The 18,496-nt window shown below is 36.5% G+C and overlaps 1 protein-coding gene and 1 pseudogene across 5 annotated transcripts in view; both read left to right on the top strand.

Moving 5' to 3' along the window:
• The window catches only part of ARMC8 (armadillo repeat containing 8), a 90,496-nt gene that overhangs the window by 51,482 nt on the left and 20,518 nt on the right, over positions 1-18,496 (top strand). For all 5 annotated transcript variants that reach the window (XM_016151168.2, XM_016151167.2, XM_016151171.2 and 2 more), the window contains 3 exons: positions 12,332-12,414; positions 12,720-12,801; positions 16,181-16,267. In XM_016151168.2, the coding sequence (XP_016006654.1) occupies positions 12,332-12,414; positions 12,720-12,801; positions 16,181-16,267 (252 nt within the window). The remainder of the gene's footprint in view (positions 1-12,331; positions 12,415-12,719; positions 12,802-16,180; positions 16,268-18,496) is intronic.
• LOC118602717 lies at positions 16,623-16,741 on the top strand (annotated as a pseudogene).

Here is an 18,496-nt window from a genome sequence, read left to right as displayed (position 1 = left end):
TGGCAATAATTGCACTGACAGTGATGCCAAGTTAAAATCATTTGTAATCTCTGCCTTTGGTAAAGTTTAGTTTCTTTACCACATTATTAATGCTGACTAAAAAGCATAAGTTCAATTAATGGGACAGTTAAAAAGGAAGAAGTTAAGATACCTAACAAATTCTTTCAGGTACTAGCATTTCCCAATACCTGAAACCCCATTCAGTGGTTAAGGCATGCACAGGCAACAGTGGCAAATAATATTGTAATAGTGAAGCCAATTCTTTTATAAAGAATTGTTCTTATGAAGACCATCTGATTGATTGGTACCTACTGATCATAAATTAGGTTGGAAATTGAAAAGGATTGTCTTTTACTTTCTTTAAGGAACTAGTATAATTTATTAGAAATAATTAGAAAGTATAAATTGAGGAAAATTAGAGATAGTCTAAGTATAAATTAAAATTCGAAGAAATTAATAAACTTGACAGGATGTTATTTTTATTTTGGGTAAAAGTAAAATACATTATAAACGTTCAATGTAGTATTTATTATAGGCTTTGTTTGTTTGAGATATCTAACTACTGGAGCCTTTCAGAAAGCTTTCCTCTTGGATTTTGAGTACTTATATTTTAGCTAGTGATACCTTTTGAGGAACTAGAATGTAAGCTCCATGAGGGCAGGGATTTTTTATGTTTTGTTCATCACTGTATTCCCAGCATCTACAATACTGCCTGATGTATAGTTGGCACTTAATAAATATTTGAAGAATGAATGAATGAAAAAATGAATGAATGGACAAATGGATAAATGAACCATGTTGCAAAATTGCATTATTAAGCACCCTTAATCAAATTATATGGGTCTCCCTACATTAAGAACTTTCACAACTTTACTAGCTTTTCTAGTATGTGAAGAGAAGGAATTTAAAATAGGAAAAATGTACAACTGATTGTTTAGGCAAGGGGTTTCACTATACTTAGCATAGAGAAAATGCAGGAAATTACCATTTTTCAAGAGGCAGACAATCCCAAGGGCTTGTCTTCTACTCACTTTGATATAAATCAAAGAGAACATGTTTCATGGTATGGTACTTGTTTAATTTGGAATTATTTTTATCATTATTTCTTAGTTTTTTTCCTTTTATAAATGCATGATTTATAAAAAAGTATAGAATTCACAAATATGAATCTGGACCAAATTTTGTTTCTAGAGATAAAAGTAGATTTTAGTTTATAGAAGGTAGCCTGACTCTTAGGAATCAACCTGTTCTGTAAAGTGATATACACCTGTATAAATTATTGCCTTCCCAATTAATGAATACCAAATATTTAAGGTCAGTAATTTAATTCAATTTTATGTAGATGATTGAACTGCCTACATTATGTAAACATCGTCCTACATTATGTAAACATCATCCAATGGATGAAGCAAGGGGGTGGGAAGCAGTGTCCTGAGATAAAGAGCAATAAGACATAGTTTTAAAACTCAGCATTTATAACAAAGCCTCAGTAAGTCAGAGAAAAGTAAGAAATGGCCAATCAGAATTTTCTTGGGTCTTAAGGAATTATTTGGAAATAATTAAAATGGACATGATGATATCAATGGAGCTATCCTCCAATCATTTTGAAAATTAATAATTTATCATTTTGTCATTTTTATTGTTTTCTAAATGTCTTGTATTTTCAAGAGTTGAAAACATGAAATATTAAGTTTTTGTTCTTTGGTGGGGGGAAAATTCATTCAATTGTAATATTTTTACATGACTTATGTGAAGAAGGTAGTCAAGGATGGGATTTTTTTTTTAACTGAACAATTTTTTTTCAAGAAGTGTAGACAGAAAATTAAAGGAAAAACAGAAAACGAAGAAGAATGAGAATTTGTCTTCTACTTTCTTAGCAAAGGAAGTTATATCTAGTAGGGTCATTGTGAGGATGAAATATAATGTATTAAAGATATTTAACATAGTGCCTGTAGGTGCTCAATAAATGGAAGCATTTATTAGAATATCTTAAATAACTTCATTGGAAGATTAAAAATAAATATATATTTTTAATTATATTAGAAAAGCTGAACAACTTTTGGATATAAATAAAAAAAGGTTTGCAATGAAGACAGTGACTTTTTAAATTTCCAATTCTGTTATTTATTTTTTTATAGTAAAAAAATATACTTCAGAAGTATAGACTCTTTAGTTTGTCTCTTATTAATGACAAGATGTCTTCTCTTACAATTATATTTTAAAATATATTTAAAATCCTGGTTTTTAAAACTATTTGTTGCTGTAGCATGCCCTTTGAAGCGCCAAATAAAATGTTTTTTATTTAAATAGACTACACAATATAAATCAATAATTGCTTAAAATCATAGGTAAGGAGAAGTAAGGAAACCAAATTCTGACTTTGGTTATCCAAATATTACTGCTCATGGTTGCCACAGATGTGATTTCTCTGAAGGGTCATTATGAAATCATATCCCTGATATGTATGTTCAAATGTTGAACAAATATAATTTTTAAAAATATTTTTAAAGTTATAAGATTTTAAAGTGTATTCGTAATTTAGGTTGGTTTTTCCTAATATAGTTCTGCTATCAGAAACTTACTAAGCATTTCACTTTGAACATTTTTATCATTTGTTACAGCTTGATTTTATTAGTTGTTCTTCTGGGTAACAGTATAATTATACCATGAATTTATATTTTTAAATATTTTGCAAAGTTCAGTAATTCTAAATGGTAATTTAAAAGGCACAGTGTCAAAATTCTGTACTTGTCTCTACTATGAAATCAGGCAGATGCAAGGAATTATTTCCCAGCCTTAGCCTGCATATTGAAAACAAATGCCTTGAACATTTTGAAGGTTTTCGACGGTACCACAGAAGTAGCACCTTTCAGGACTTGGCTCTGCTACTGAATAACAACAAATTCATTCAGAATTGAGAATTCCTTGACTTAATCTGTGGTAAAAATTGTTAGTTATCTTCTTAAAGCTAATCTACCAAAGAATTTTAAATGAACTCTGCAACATTCATTCGTGATGGTAAGTATTTTTAAAGAGTTAACCATGACAGGACGAGGTTTTGCCACTTGCCCACAGTGTTGAGACCCTTGGCCTTCTGCATACTGTGAGAAGCAAACCTGGGAGTGATAATGCTATATACATAATAGAGGTATTTATAAAATCAAGTACTGAGTTTTTATTTCCGTTTCATTAAATGAAGACATGAAATTGAGTTTTATACTGTTATTCCTGGTATTGTAGTTGCATAAACCATTGAATTACAGTTCTGGTTCTTAAAGTATGAAGTACAGGTTGGTTTTATCGTTAGCTGGTTGTAAAGCATCGTATTCAGGAAATAACTTGTCTCTTCTCAGCATAGTTTTTGGTACAAAGTGGGTAATGAGATGCTTTATGTATGTCTATTTAATTCACCTGGCATTTATGATATACCTCCAGCTGTGTGCCGAGGAATGGAGCAGAAGACTGATGTGTACCTTGTGGGAGCTTACAATTTAAAGTAGCTAAGGAGATGAGACACCAAGTTTCTATGTAGTAATTCCAGAGCCTCGTGTGTGTATAAAAAGTCTTGTCTACACTGAAAGCCAGTTTTGCCATGATTGATACACCCAGATTTGATTAAGATATACTAATTATAATAGTCTATAATGAATGAATCTGGAAGATTCCATCTTCTATAAAGAAGTTTATTTGAAAGCATTCTCACTTTCTCCTTCCAAAATATTAAAATCAGTTTAAGAGGTTTTGACCCACAGAATCTATGTTCCTTCTGCATCAGTTTTAAAAAGTGTTTTTCCAAGGGAACTGCCTAGATGTGATTATATTGTAAATTAGTGTTCTATAAAGGAAGCATCCAAGGTTATTGATGTCATAGTGGTACTATTTCAGCATCCTCTTTTGTAGACAGCTTCCATATGGAATAGATTGAAACTTGAGGCAACATTTTTAAATCCTTGGAACTTCTTTAAATAGTTATCTCTTCCTTATCAAGCTATAAAGTTTGTAACTAGAATGTAAGCTCCATAGAAGCAGTACCTGGCATATAGCAGTTTATATTTGTTGAGTAAGTTGTTTATGTCTGGCTGTTAAAATTCAGCCAGCCACCTGTAGGATAATTAAACTGTTGTATGAACAGCTATGTATACAGAGGAGTAGGGACTGAACAAGGCCATTGTATTACACAGTTCTTGGCACAGTGTACCATGCAGATCCCTGAGAAAAAGAGATGGAGGGGAAGTTTCTAGTTCTAATTCTGTTGTTCGAATAGTAATTTATAATTGTTTTATTTTGATGCTAAAATGAAAGTATAATTCAGTGGCTGTTTAGGTTCTGTTCTTCCATTAAGCTAATGATTGAACTTTAAAAAATTGAACTGATTATGTAGAGAAATATTTTTCTGAAAGAGGAAATATTGATCTATTTTTAGATATTATAAGTATTTCTGACACTATGTTTATATTTTTGGTTTTAGGGGAGGGAAGAAGTCAGACCAAGAGAGTGCTCCCACTATTTTCCAAAGTGTAGGAAAGTTTAGAACTCTCAGTATTTCTTCCACACATATAACATAAGTTAAAGTTTCCCAGTACTATTAAGAAGATAAACAGGTCCTGATGTAGAAATTAGATGTAGAAATACTACTTAAACGGGCTTAAAAGGAAGAATAAAATAGCGAAGCTTAAGAATGGGTCCACCATAAGAACCCCTCGCTCTTTGTTCTCCACCCTAAAGTGAAGAAACACTTCTCCAGGCCTAGGAAGAGGCTCAATGTCAATTTAGTTCAGTGCCTTCAAGAGAAAGACCAAAAGGAGGCCCTGCAGATCAATTCTTATGAGATTTTGTCTTTTCAGTTCTCTAGCTGAGAGGAGATACACTATTTCCCTTATCCCTGCCTCCCAAGATTGTGGAGTTAGAGAATTTGGTATGAATGTGGGAGTGGATAGCAATGGAAAGGTGAGAGAAAGGAAGAAATCATTTATAAAATGTTTACTGAAACTCCAGAGTATAATTTATTGATCAGTGAACTGTTCTAAGAGAAGTTGTGTATCTTCTAGGAGGAAAAAAAAAAAAAAAAAAAAAAGCCTTTGGTAAAAACAATTCTTTATTTAAAAAATAAGGAAAATGTCAAAATCTTACATTGGAGCAGTGGCAAAAATATTAGAATAGGGTGTGTTTGGGAATGCCTACCACTCTCATCCAGAGCAAATGGGGTTTGTGGCCTAAAAACAGTACAATGTTAGTTCCATTTAGTTAGTATCTGCTGAAGCTAGACTCTGATTCTAGAATGGAGATCATCAGGGATTTAAATTGAAACATCAGTAGAACTCACTGTCATGGTTTTTTCACAGTATCTTCTTGGCTTATCTTTTTGTCATCGGCTCTGAACTTTGACATTTTACCCACAATCCAAGCTGAACCATTGATTTGTCATATTTTCTCTTGGAGGCCCTGTGAAAAATATCTTTTTTTCTTGTCAGTGCATTTTATTAATGATGACCTCTCTTCCTTATGGCATACTAATCTTTATTGGCCTAGGATGTCAGTATATGATCTGTAGTTCTCTTAACACTGATAAATTTTTAAAATTCTTCTCTTTTCCAGTTTTCAAAGTCAAATCTCAGTTTAATTATTAAGGCTAAGTAAAAATGTCATCCTTACAGCACAGCGAGTAGAAAGGACCTCACACTGGAAGTGAGAAGACCCAGCGGAGCCCCAGCTCTGCCCCAGTGTGCCTAGAGAACCTGGACCAGTGTGACTTAATCTTTCTGAACTTCAGGGACCTCACTGATTTAAGAAACTGGATGAATTTATTTCTAAGATTCCTTTAGATTTTACTATTATTCAACCAAATTAACAGCAGTAAATGTTCAGTTCTTTCAGATAGTTAATGTCTGTTACCATTCATCCATACAGAAGACTGCAGTAAGAGAATTGGTTTCCCAGTCGAACTTGTTTAGGAGCAAGCACTACAGCTGCCCTTGCTTGATTCATGGAAGGCCATGTGCTGTTGGGTTTTCGTTGGTTTGTTTTGCTTTGTTTGTTTTAATAAAGGAGAAATGGCATAAGGAGGTACTCAGAGATGATGTGCATGGCATCATGTTCATTAGTTAAGTATTCTGTGGTAGAATCAGTATGGTCACTTTCTGAAACCCAGGAAAAGCCGATTTTCCATATTTAGGAATGGATCCCTTTCCAAACAGCTACTGATTTACACATGCTGTACATGCCGACCTCACTCTTGTGTCTGCTGTATTACCTTATAACCCCTTTTTTTCTTCCCCAGGCTCTACCCCATTTTCAAAACCAGTTTCTTGACTGCGTTGACATCAGACTTGTGTTTATAGGGCTCATCTCCCTTAAAAAAAAAAAATGTAGATAAGGAGCTGGACCTTAAATAAGTGACCCCTCTTAGAGAAGACTCAAGAATGCGCCCTGAGACTCATTTACATTGGCGCTAATGAAACTAAAGCATTGCCGTCCACACCCCACAGGTTTAGTCTCTGTTATAGATCGTTTTTTTCTTGCCAAACCCACTCTTCTTCCCGACCTGCTTGGCTTCTAAGTCCCTGCTGCTTTAACTAGACTTTCTGGATTTTGCTGCTTTATTCATTTAGATTTACATGACTGCCTCTTTGACTTAACAAAGTTTGATTCTCAGTCTTAACTCTTTCTGCCCAGTTCTGAATTGTTAATCCTCTAATTGTTATCCTCTTTCTGGGAACCTTTCACAAAAGCCCTTTTGAAATAAATTGTATTTGCCTGGCCACTGTGCACATTAGTATACATAATTGATGATAAGAGAATGCCCACTCTGCCATCCAGTTTCCTTAACTCCATACCCACCAACTTTGAATTGTATGAGAAGATTGGTGATACCACTGAGAATCTGCTTGGTTTCAGTTTCCACATCCTCTTCTTGACTTGGTTGGATTGCAGTTAACAGTCTAAGCTGAAGTTTCCATTACCTGGAAAATGCTTCATCCTGGGCCATGCTGGAAGAACAGTTGCATTTATTTTTTTTTTTGAAAACCATGTCTTTGATTCCTTTAGTTCTTCATATGTTCTGAGGAAAACATGGTGTAGGACTTGGTCAAAACCAAATTATGGGTCCACTGGAGCTCAGAGAGGGCCGAGGATTTCTCTCGTAAGCCAGGGCCGCCATCTTCTTGTTAACATTTCCATGTGTATCATGAACCTCTTTGCCTTAGGATTTTCTGGATTTTGCTTTTTCTTCATTACTCTCTAGGCTGACTCCACTTCTCTCCCACCTGCCACAAGGGATCTCCTGTCCCAATGACGGGAGCCTCAGATTCTCTAACAGTATATCCTCATCTATCCCTGTAAGAGCTGCAATGTCAGAGACAGGAAGCTTTGGGAAAGCATGTAGTCAGGAAGACTAAAGATGCCAGCAGAGAGGTGCATACATAATACCTGCTCCATTGACCTAAAACTTGCTCGGTTTATGATGCAGCATTTTTTAAAATGTAATTTAATTCCGTAATTAAATTAACAACAGCTCAGTTCCCTAGAAGAGCAGAAAAGATACAGCTTCTTCCATTCTGAGAGTTCAGTCCACCATTCATACTCCTCCTGGCCAGGTACAGTGTCTATGTAACAGAGGATGCTGTGCGTTTTTCCCTCTCTCTCCCTCTCCTTTTTCCTTTCCTTCTCCATCTCCCTCTTTCTCTTTTTCTTTTAAAGCAGATCAAAAAAACTGTACCATATGAGATGTCAATTGAGCTATGGCTGAGAAATCTCTAACAACCATTAGGCAGAACAACTCCCCACTCCATCTGGTGCTGCTCTTACATCCTGGAAGGACCTAAGATCCTTTGCAGGCAGTAGGACTTGGCTCTCTATCATTATCAAGGCTATATAGCACAGTACTGGGGTTGTTGAAAGGCACCACTGAGACCATGTTTGATTGCTCTTGAGCTTCCAGCCCCAGATTGAAAAAGCTATCTGGTGCTCTGATAGACCCTCATGTGGGTCAAAGGGCTGTCGCAGCAGATGTTGTCAACTCCTTCCCTGCTAACCTGAAAAAATTTTCTCTAGATTCAATTCCAAACCTTTTCCTGTCTTGTAATCACATTTTTATCCCCCATTTCGGTCAGTGTATATACTTTTAAATGTCCTCTTATTCTCGCCCAACTGGTCTCACTGTTCTCAAGCATACAAAAGCATAGTTAGATGAGGTCGCTCATTCACATACCCTTTCAGGATACCCATTTGGAGTGGAAGCCCAGGTTCACATTGTTATTTTCCATTGCATTCACCCTCTTGCTCCCACAAGGATATCTCGATGGAGAAGGTGGACCAGACATTCAAGTCGTGTGCTTCCTGGAATGCTAGCAGGGCTACCGGAGTCCCTCCATAACAAGTTTGGTTACACATCCAGGCCTCCTGCTGCAGTTATTTTGATAGACTAGGACCCGAGAAGGGTTACCTTGTGCCTGAAGGAAAGATACTTCCAGATAGTCCTACTGTTTTATAGTCTAACTCAGGAAAGTTTTACCAGCCACCTTACAGCTATACTTCATCCCAGAAGCATCAGCCATCACACCCCCAGAAAATTTGAAGCTGGAGTGCCACTCTAATGTTACGGTGACTGGCTGTTAACATAATTCTCCATTGTCCTCTGGCCTGAGCCTGAATATTCTTTGGTTTAGGCCACTAGTGGCTGTTTTCCAACCGTTAGTAAAACTCCCATTCTTGAGAATGGATGTTTTTCCTACTTACCCTTCTTTGCAGACACTTACTTCACTCTCTCTGCCTTAAGCCCCATGCATCTATCATTCCTAGACTGCTCTTGCTGACATAAAATCAAGTGCTATAGCACTCATTAAAAGCTAGTTGCACTCGTTTATACCAAACTGGAGGTTTGGTGGGAACACAGGCATTCTTTCTCATCATTGTACCTTCAAATTTCAAAACCAGGCTTAACACTCAAATGGATGCTCAGGTAGATATTAGCTGAATAAATAAATAGGCATGCGGGTGGGGGTTGTGCCCTATTTACCCTTCCTTGCCTTCTCCCTAATTTTGACCCCTTGTCTGACTAGATATGCACTATCTCCAGTCTCTTCTACCCTACCTTTCTTCTCATATTGTTTCTAAACAACATGAAAGTTATGCCCAGACTGACATGGTTTTTATTTACCTACTGATTGCAAAGGATGGAGGTAAGGTAATCATTGCTATATCCTTCTATTTTACTGAAGGCCCAAGGAGGTAAAGTGAGTTGCTCAAGATTATGGAGCACATCTTATATGCCTACTGATTGCTACATCTGCCATATCCCTTGGCAGATTTACATCTTTAGTTGAATGTGGCCAGCAAATATTATCCAGAAGCCTCTTTCAAGTCTTGCCTGTACCCAGGTTTCCTAAGCACCTGGAGCCACTATTAATAGTATTTCTCAGTTCTTGTAGAATGATTGTATCCCTGTTCCCTCCCCACCCCTCGCCCCCACTTTATTCTCTGGTAATATAATTACATACAGTACAGTCAACTATTTCTCCCAAGTTATCATGTCTCAGTCCTAAGTAAAAACAGTTTTCCCAGCCACTAGGAAAGAGCTTTTAGGCTTCAGTACCCAGCCATCCAGTGCCTGAGACTTTTGTTCCAGGCTTTAATTTCGTTTCCATGCTAAAATCCTGATTTGGCCTTGAATGTTTCAAGAACAGTCATTAGTGCTTAACTGAAGTGAGCTGTCAGCCAACCAGTCTTTGACAGTTGCTGTAGCACAGAAGATTAGACAACTTGGAAAACACGTTACTGTTATCCCAAGAAAATAGTAGTCAGCTCCTATCTAGTTTATTGGAATGAGAATGATGATAGAGTGAATATAAGGTATAATGCAGAGTCACTTGATTGGGTATTTAGAAAGAGAGTCAAAATTAACACAAATTTAGTGTCTGAGTGATTGAGAGAACGGTAACACCATTAGCAGAAAGGGAGAAACAGACAGAAGTAGGGAAAGAAGGTGCAGGTTTAGGGAGAGAAGATAATCTCAGTGTATAGAACATAACGAGTTAGAAGTTCCATCCAATGTCCAGATTGTGTTTAGCAGGCAGTTGGAAACGTGGAGCTAGAGGTCAGAAATGAACTCTAGGAAAGAATGTTAGGTTAAAATTCAGAGAGCTGTCCATATCAAGCTGATTTTTAAGTCACAACATTGTCATATGTGTAGAGTGAAAGACAAGTAGAGCCTTGGGACACATTTAATGATGAGTAGGGGAGAGATCTGTAACTGAAAGAGGTTAAAGTTAGGGCATTTGTGTCTTTTAAATAGAGGTGGTAGCGGGAGGCAGGGCAGGCCAAGGTAAATGATGGAGAGGGGTGGGGCAGAGTAAAGATGCAAGAAAGGTGTGGGGAGGTCGTTTCTGGATCAGAGTGCAAAGGCTTTGGACTTTAAGTACCCAACTTCAATATAACAAGAGTGAAGAAAAAGAAAAGTACAGAGATATTTTAATGGGAAGAAGGAAGTTGTGTCCCACAAATGTCCCTGCAAAAATGAAGTGGGCATAAAAGGGCTGAGGGGTGAGGAAGGTAGGATAATTTGAAGCAGGAAGTAAACCTCCTAGGGAATGTGGGCATCTCCTGCAGATGAGGGTAAGCCTGGTAGAGCAGCAGTGGGGGAGCATGCACCAAGAGAGACCAGGCAGCCTGGTTTGATGATTTTTCTACTGTGATACCAGCCGTGTGGGATGAGAAGCGGTAATGAATGGTGGGAAGATAGTGAACAAAAGGGCATCTGTCCACTAAGTGGAATATCAGAGCAGGGCATCCAGATCAGGGAGAAAAGTATATAAGGGTGGAAAAGAATAGGCAGATAGTGAGAAAGGGAGGAGTTTAAGGACAGAAGTGACAATGAGGACAGAGTGGATGTGCATAAAGGTTAAGGATGAGACTGAGTTTGGTCTGCATTGAGAAGTAGATCAATATGTAAGTTTTCACAGTCACTTTGGAACCTGCAAATCACTCTATGAAAATTACCATTACTACCCTACAGCTACAATGTGGTTTCCTGTTCTTAATAGTTATTTTTCTCCCCATTACTGTTAATTTCGACTCTGTTTTTTCTCTTCCCATTTGGCTTGAACATCCTGAGATTTTCCGCCCCCTCCTGTTCTGAGGTCAGCCTTCTAACTCCTTTCGTTTAAGTCTCTGTCAGTGATCCTCAGCCTTAGCTGCACACTGGATTCTACCTGAGGAGCTTTTAAAAAAAGAAAATAGCAGTGCCTAGGCCCCATCACAGAGAATCTGATTTAATTGCCCTAGGATTTTTTTTTTTAAGCTCCCCAGGTGATATTCTCATGGGAGCAATGAATCCCATTAATTCATTGCCTATATTAGGAACTACCTGATAAGCAGGGAACTACATCTCTAACCAGGGTCATATTACAAACATGATTAAACATAGGGACTCTGGAGTAAGATGCCTGGGTTCCAGTCTCGGCTCTGTGATCCCAGGCAAGCTCTGTATTATCTAAACCCTCAGTTTCTTAATATGCTGTTGGGAATAATCATAATGATACCTACAAAAGTATTAAATCAGATAATGTAACATGCTTATTAGCACAACGCCTGGCACATAGAAGTATTCAACAAATACTTGTTTTTGTTAATATTTGTTGTGATTGCATTAACACTTTTTATATATGCCATTTTCCCATAGAACCATACAAGTTAAACTTAATTTCTTCCATACACCATTTATTTTGTATCTATACATTGCTTAATTAAGGAAAATTATAGACTATCTTTTTAATTTTTTTTAAAAAGCTTCATAATCGTAGTGATTATGTGCCGCAGAACTTGGTGCTACAGTGAAAAATGGCTGGGGTTACTTTTCTAAATATTTAACTTAGTTTCAATTTGCTTAGTTAAAAAGTAGCCACAGGTTGGCTCTGTCTGGAGACCCACAGATTTCATTTCTTAAGTGCTGAGTGTGGACCATAATTTTTCTGAATCTCACTCTGACAGCAACCTACCCAGTGGTAGTTCAATTACATCTTTTACTTTTTCTCAAAACTGTTTATGCAGCACCTCTGCAATATTTGTGCCATGTAATTATTGTTTCAAATGTTTTTAAAAATCAACAAAAAAGCCATAATCTGTCCCTTATGACTGTCATTCAGCCTGGCGGGTCCTTAGTGGGGTAGTCCTACCTTTCTGATGCGATGCCTGCCCCCAGCACGAAATGATTGTGCCAGAGGTAAAAACTCATACTAATAACATTAACCTTTAATGGTGTTAGCATACCTGCATTTACAAGCAGTGAAGTTTGTCATCTTTGTGTTGTTATTTATGCAGCATTAACCTTTTTCTCCAGATCATTGAGACTGAAAATATGATGGACCGAATTGTGACTGGCTTGTCTGAGTCTAGTGTCAAGGTGCGGTTAGCTGCTGTCAGGTATGAGCTTTACATGGTCTGAATAAAAATCCTTTTCTGTGTGTTTAACTTTTTTCCTTTCTGGACCTTCACCGAGTGAGCACAGATCCAGATGTAAGTCAAAAATATGCTCAGGTGAATGCAGTGCATAACATTTTAAACAGAGAAGCTGGAAAGCCCATGAAGTGTTCTTCTGAAGTAGTTGAATTAACAGTGTCTGTTGACATACTTGAAGTATATATTAGTAATTGTGAAATGCCAATCAATGTGTTTGAAAAGTAAAAGTTACAGCTTCTTGTGAAGCTAATTTTGATTATTCTTTGTAGATGTTTGCACAGTTTATCTAGATCTGTGCAGCAGCTTCGAACCAGTTTCCAGGATCATGCCGTGTGGAAACCTTTAATGAAGGTAAGCAAAGAAAAGGTCAGCAAGTTACACCCATTCCTACAGAGACTTTAGTGAGCTGAGGTAGCTGACAGCATTCCCAGGTCTAAGAGTATGTGTGATTTTTGTGTAGAGCATTTTGAACAGTTATCTCCTCAAATTGCATAGTCTAAGCATCTTCAATCTGCAGGACATGTTTTGGAGCTCAGCATCTCATGCGTGACAGGGAAGTAAGTACATGCCTGGTTTTCTTTTATTAAATAAAATTTTAGTTGTTCATCTGGTAACATGTGTTTAGTAGTACACTTTAGACTTATATCTAGAGTTGCCTTTGTAATTTTTAGTTATAAAAGGAAAGGAATCAGCCACTTACAGATATAACCTGTTCTTAGTCTTTTAGCTCTCATGGATATTTTTTTTTTAACACAACTGTTACCTCCTGCTTCTCTACTCCAAAATAACTCCTGTGGTTTCGAATCTTTGAGGGGGTAAAAAGTGGTTCAGGCTAGTTAAATCTGAATTGAGACCTAGAGTAAGCATCAAGTTGCTGCTAACATTATTCCTGACATATTTCAGAACCATAGGTCAACTTGGCCTTTTTTGTTTACAGTTTTGGTTTTTTGTTTTGTTTGTTAGTGCCTACTATGAAAACCTCCGGGCACAGTAGGGCTACCAAAATTTTTTACTGTAGAGCTCTTGCCCTCAGCTTAAAGCTTCAGGTTACAGTAGAGGCATAAATGTAGAAATAGTCAAGGGAAGCTTTGTGCAGGATAAAGATGGAGTAGGCTTTAAAAGCAAAGGGAAGGCAGGAGGATTTTCCAGAGGAACAAGATGAACAGAAATACTCAGTGCCTTCGTGATTCTAGTAGAGGGGAGTAGGATTTGAGCAGCAGGTGAAGGGTTGGACCAATGCTCTTTTCAGTTAAGTGATTTTTTCATTGCCATTCTTCCTTGTTCTTAGATTACACCTGTCTCATAGCAGCTTAAGCTTAATATATTGATTCTGTCTATTCAAGATTTTTTTTTAAGAGTTACCTGTTTCCAGATATTTCCTTTGATTGCTCAGCTAAGTACCCCTCTGTCATATTAAACAAAAATGGGGCAACATGTAGTTTCTAACTGATTCTACCTGCGAAAAGGTTTGGTGAGAAATCTAGAAAGATTTTGTGCCCTTAGTATGTATGGGTATAATTACTATCGAACTACTACTTTGTTGCACATTTATAGTATTAAAAGACTGGAAGTACATCAGTAATTTATTTCATTTATTTCAGTTTCTCTTCAAAGACTGCGTGTCTGTTGATTTTTTCCCTTTTGTTTTTCCGTGTTTTTAGCTGTTAGCAAACTACAGTCATTTGCTGTTAATTAAAATTCCTATTTATTATTATTTTTTGTTATTATTTTGGTGAAATTCTATTTGGTCAGTGTTAGATGTCAACTTTTGAATTTCACGTATATTACAGTGCACCAAATAAAAGCTTTTAAGAATTTCATAGAATCTCCTCTATTTTAGTTTATTTTAAATGCTATCTAATTTGAAAATAAAACTTGATAAAAGCATTTTCGTCTCTATAAAACTATAGAGGTTTTAAAAGTGAATCATATCAAGCAAAACAACTTTGTAAAGCCTTGGTAGGTGCTCACTCATTTCAACCAGTGATTCTAAGTAGTATGATTTGGGGAAATGATTATTTCTCTTATTTCACAGATACTCACTGAGTGCGCATTTTGTGCAGTGCCATTTGGTTAATACAACCAGAATAAATTAGATCATAGAGATATAGGTTATTCCTTCAGAAGCTTAAATTTTTTAATACAGAAAGATTGGCATGGCTACTCATTAATTTGAATAACATGGACAGTAATAAGTGTCCTAAGAGCGTTCACAAACAATGGGAGCGATGTCCAGAGGATGATAGAATGACTTCTAACTGGAAGGTCCCCAAAGGGGCATCTGGAATGGGTAGCCTTAAAGCATGGCTACATAGGTGCACCAGAGATGTAGGAAGGGCATGGCGGGGCAAGGGAAGGGTGATCAGATCTGAGAGGGCCTCGTGGCAGACACAGAGATCATCAGCATGCATAATATATGAGATTTGATTTTCATCAACTAGCTAAAAATTCACAGGAGAATTAAAACTCAATATATTAGGAGAACTGCTTCTATTTCATAATTCTTGCTTATTCTTAACTTGGGAACTTCATATTTGATTTCAAGCTGAAGAAAGCAGATAACATGTTTAACTTTCTAATTTTTTTTTTTTGTGATTCTCCATTTCCGATTTGCATAGCTAGAGCTCCTAGGACTCCTTTTGTGATCACAGGCCTGATCCTGATGTGATCCCAAATGCAAAGGATTTATGTGAAGCGGTTATTGCATATAAGTGGTAGTGTTTATGAATCCTTCCTACCAGTCTAGAAAAAACAGGTGACGAACATTTGTCATCATGCTATGTTTTCTTTTGAGTTCAGTAAGAGTTCATGGCATTTAGTGTACCGTATAACTGCCACATGCCTGATACTGTGCATGATGACAACAATAATTATGGCAATAAATTACCTTTTAAAAAAACTTTATAATCATTTCTGTGTGCCAGTTACTATTCTGAAATCTTTTCATTTTTTTCTCACAGCAATCCCTACAAAACAGGTACTGTTATTATCCCCATTTTACAGCCAAGGAATACATTTGTAGTGGCTGAGCTGAAATTTGCACTCAGGCAGTCTGTGTTCTTAACTTTTATGCCATGCTGCTTCCCTTATTCATTATATCATATTTATCCTAAATAGTCCTGTCAAGGAAGTATTGTGTTCCTTAATTCCTCAATTTGAAGGCTCAGAGAGTTTAAGAAAAGTACACTCAAGTGCACACATCTAGCAAGTGGAGGCGTAAGGATTCAAGCCAGCCTGAGTGAGTCCAGTCTTGAGAACCAGTTCCCCACGTTACTCTGCCTGTGCCGTAGCTGGATCTCTCCATGCTCCTGGTTAAACACATTCTTCTAGGGACACAGCAGAAAGTCTTGGGCCGTAGGGCAATTTTGTGGTTTCATACTTGGCCCAATATGATGAAGTAGAATAAGGTAACTTGCCCCAAAGCAGTCCCATGGTCTTCAAACTTTAAATAGAGCACCCTCTCCCTGAATTGTCTTATCACCTTTTTCATGCAGCAACCCCATCCTGGCGGTGGGGCTGCAGCTTTCCCAGCAAGGCAGATGTGAGGGCCTTAGTCATAATTATAGCACTGGGTAAAGGCTGACACAATATCTGTGGATCATTCCTAACTATCTCTCCAATACAACAAATCAGGTTGAAAGATAAATTGGTTTTTTGTCCTTCATTTATTTTTATGATCTCATCTTCATATTTCCAAACCATTAATAGTATCCCTTTTTAAATTTCCTAGGTTTTACAAAATGCACCAGATGAAATCCTAGTAGTAGCATCTTCCATGCTGTGTAATCTTCTTCTTGAATTTTCTCCAAGCAAAGAGGTTAGTATTGATTTTCTCTTCTAGATATTGCCTGGTTCTACCAAGAGCTTAATTCAAAGAATTTTCATGATAGTTGACACTGAAATTTGAAGGTTAATTTTAAAAACTTCTTCTGATTGGTTTGAAGTTGCGGGGAGGGGGCAGCAAAACAAATCATTTTTAAATATTGTTATATTGGCATATTCAACATATTTAAAAGGGATTACAATTTACAGTCACTCTAAACTTCCTGTAGCTGAAAATGTAAGAAATAATTGCACAAATAATAGACTATTTTCAAACTATATTTAACTAAAGCATAAATTAAGACTCAGTTTTATAAACCAGATTATAAGTCATTTCAAGAAGGTAACGAGCCTTTGGCCATGCCACCCCGAACACGCCCGATCTTGTCTGATCTCAGAAGCTAAGCAGGGTCAGGCCTGGTTAATACTTGGATGGGAGACCACCTTAGAATACCAGGTGCTGTAGGTGATTAAATAAAAAAAAAAGGTAACAGCTGGCATCAGAAAATAATCTTTTTAATGTTTAGTGTTAATGGTAGTTGTTTTGGAAAGGATTAAATGTGGAGATCCTTTTCCCTTCTTAAATGCATTTTTTAAATTATTTAAGCATGTATAATTTTTATAGAGAAAATTAAAATAAACTTTAATAAAGGAAGGAAACCTTATATAGTTTATCATGGTAAAATATCTCTAGTCTGCTCAGTCATGAAGTGAGGTTTAGACTATCCTTTATTATGCATTTTGTGGTCCCATTTTTGTTGAATTTCTTTTCTGCATCATAACACCTGCAGACTTCTTACTGGTATTTAGGCATTAGTTTAGTAACAAAGTGGAGGTTCAGAGACAGTTGTTCAACAAAACAGAAATCTTGGAACCAAAGGGATGAGACTGGTAGTGATTTTGAAGGAAGACAAAGGTAAGATAAAATGTCAGAGCTTCTGCCTGTTCTTCCCTGCTCTGGTGCTGGGGATCTTGGTCTGATGACAGTGTGTTTGCAGTCAGTGCAACACCATTAATCATCCTTCATAGCTGTTATGTTACCTGAGACCTACCTTCAAAATATTTAGGGTCTAGTTATGAAGTAGGGTAGATGAGCTCAGGCATAGGACAATTAATACAACTGGTTTATCATATTAAAAGTAAACTGGACTATAGTTAATAATACTATATTATATATTTGAATGTTGCTAAGTATAGATCTTAAAAGCTCTCATAAGGGAGAAAAATTGTAACTGTGTGAAGATGGATGTTAACTAGACTTACTGTGATCATTTTGTAATACATAACACATACTGAATAATGTTTTGTACCTGAAACTCATAATTTATATATCAATTATATTTCAATAAAAAATAAATAAATAAAACATAAATTGGATCTTGAACTAGAAGGGAAAGAAATGCTATAAGAGCATTATTGGGACAGAATTGGAATATGGACTACAGAACCAATGAAAAATTGTTTGAATATTAACTTCTCTGAATTTGGTAACTGCTCTGTGGTTATCTAAGAGAATGTCTTTGTTCTTAGGAAATACACATTGAAATATTAAAGACAAAGGGGCACGATGTGTGCACTCTTCTTTCAAATGGTTCAGGAAAAGTAAATAATGTGGATATGGGTGTATAGAATGAGGGAGCTAATGATAAAGCAGACATGGCAAAATGTTAAAAGGTGGTTAATTGAGGAAAATAGTACATGGAAGTTCCTTGTATTAATCTTGGTACTTTATAAGTTTGAACTTATTTCAAATGAAAAGTAAAAAAAAGTTACATATTGTACAAGTAGAGCAAGCAATGTTTACCCTTCTTCAGAGATGTCATCTTGAGAGGCATTGCCCAGTTTCTTGGATTTATAAGTCTTCATTGCTTAAGACAATTCTAGAAGCCACTTTATAGATGGCCTTGTAAGCATTCATTGGTGATGGTAAATCAGTCCTCTAAGGTTTGAATTTTTTTAGAAATTATCAAAATCCAATTTCAGCTGAGTATAAATTAAGTGGTCAGGCTAAAGCATGCTCTTTTATGTGTAAAATGTGGTAAGACTATAATATATAATAGTACAAGACTGTTTTGCTTATATGATTGAGAAGTAGTCCTGAAAGTAGTTCTAAAAGATGAATTCTGTAGCATGTTTGGAATAAGATTGACAGTTGGGAAGGAGGATACTTAGGTTATCTTAAATTCCATTCTAGATCAGACTATTGGTTCATAGTCACAGCTGG

The sequence above is a fragment of the Rousettus aegyptiacus genome, unplaced genomic scaffold (assembly GCF_014176215.1).
Source record: "Rousettus aegyptiacus isolate mRouAeg1 unplaced genomic scaffold, mRouAeg1.p scaffold_m13_p_4, whole genome shotgun sequence".
Classification (NCBI taxonomy): Eukaryota; Metazoa; Chordata; class Mammalia; order Chiroptera; family Pteropodidae; genus Rousettus; species Rousettus aegyptiacus.
The sequence above is the reverse complement of the archived record's forward strand: the minus strand, read 5'-3'. Positions and strand labels throughout refer to the sequence as shown.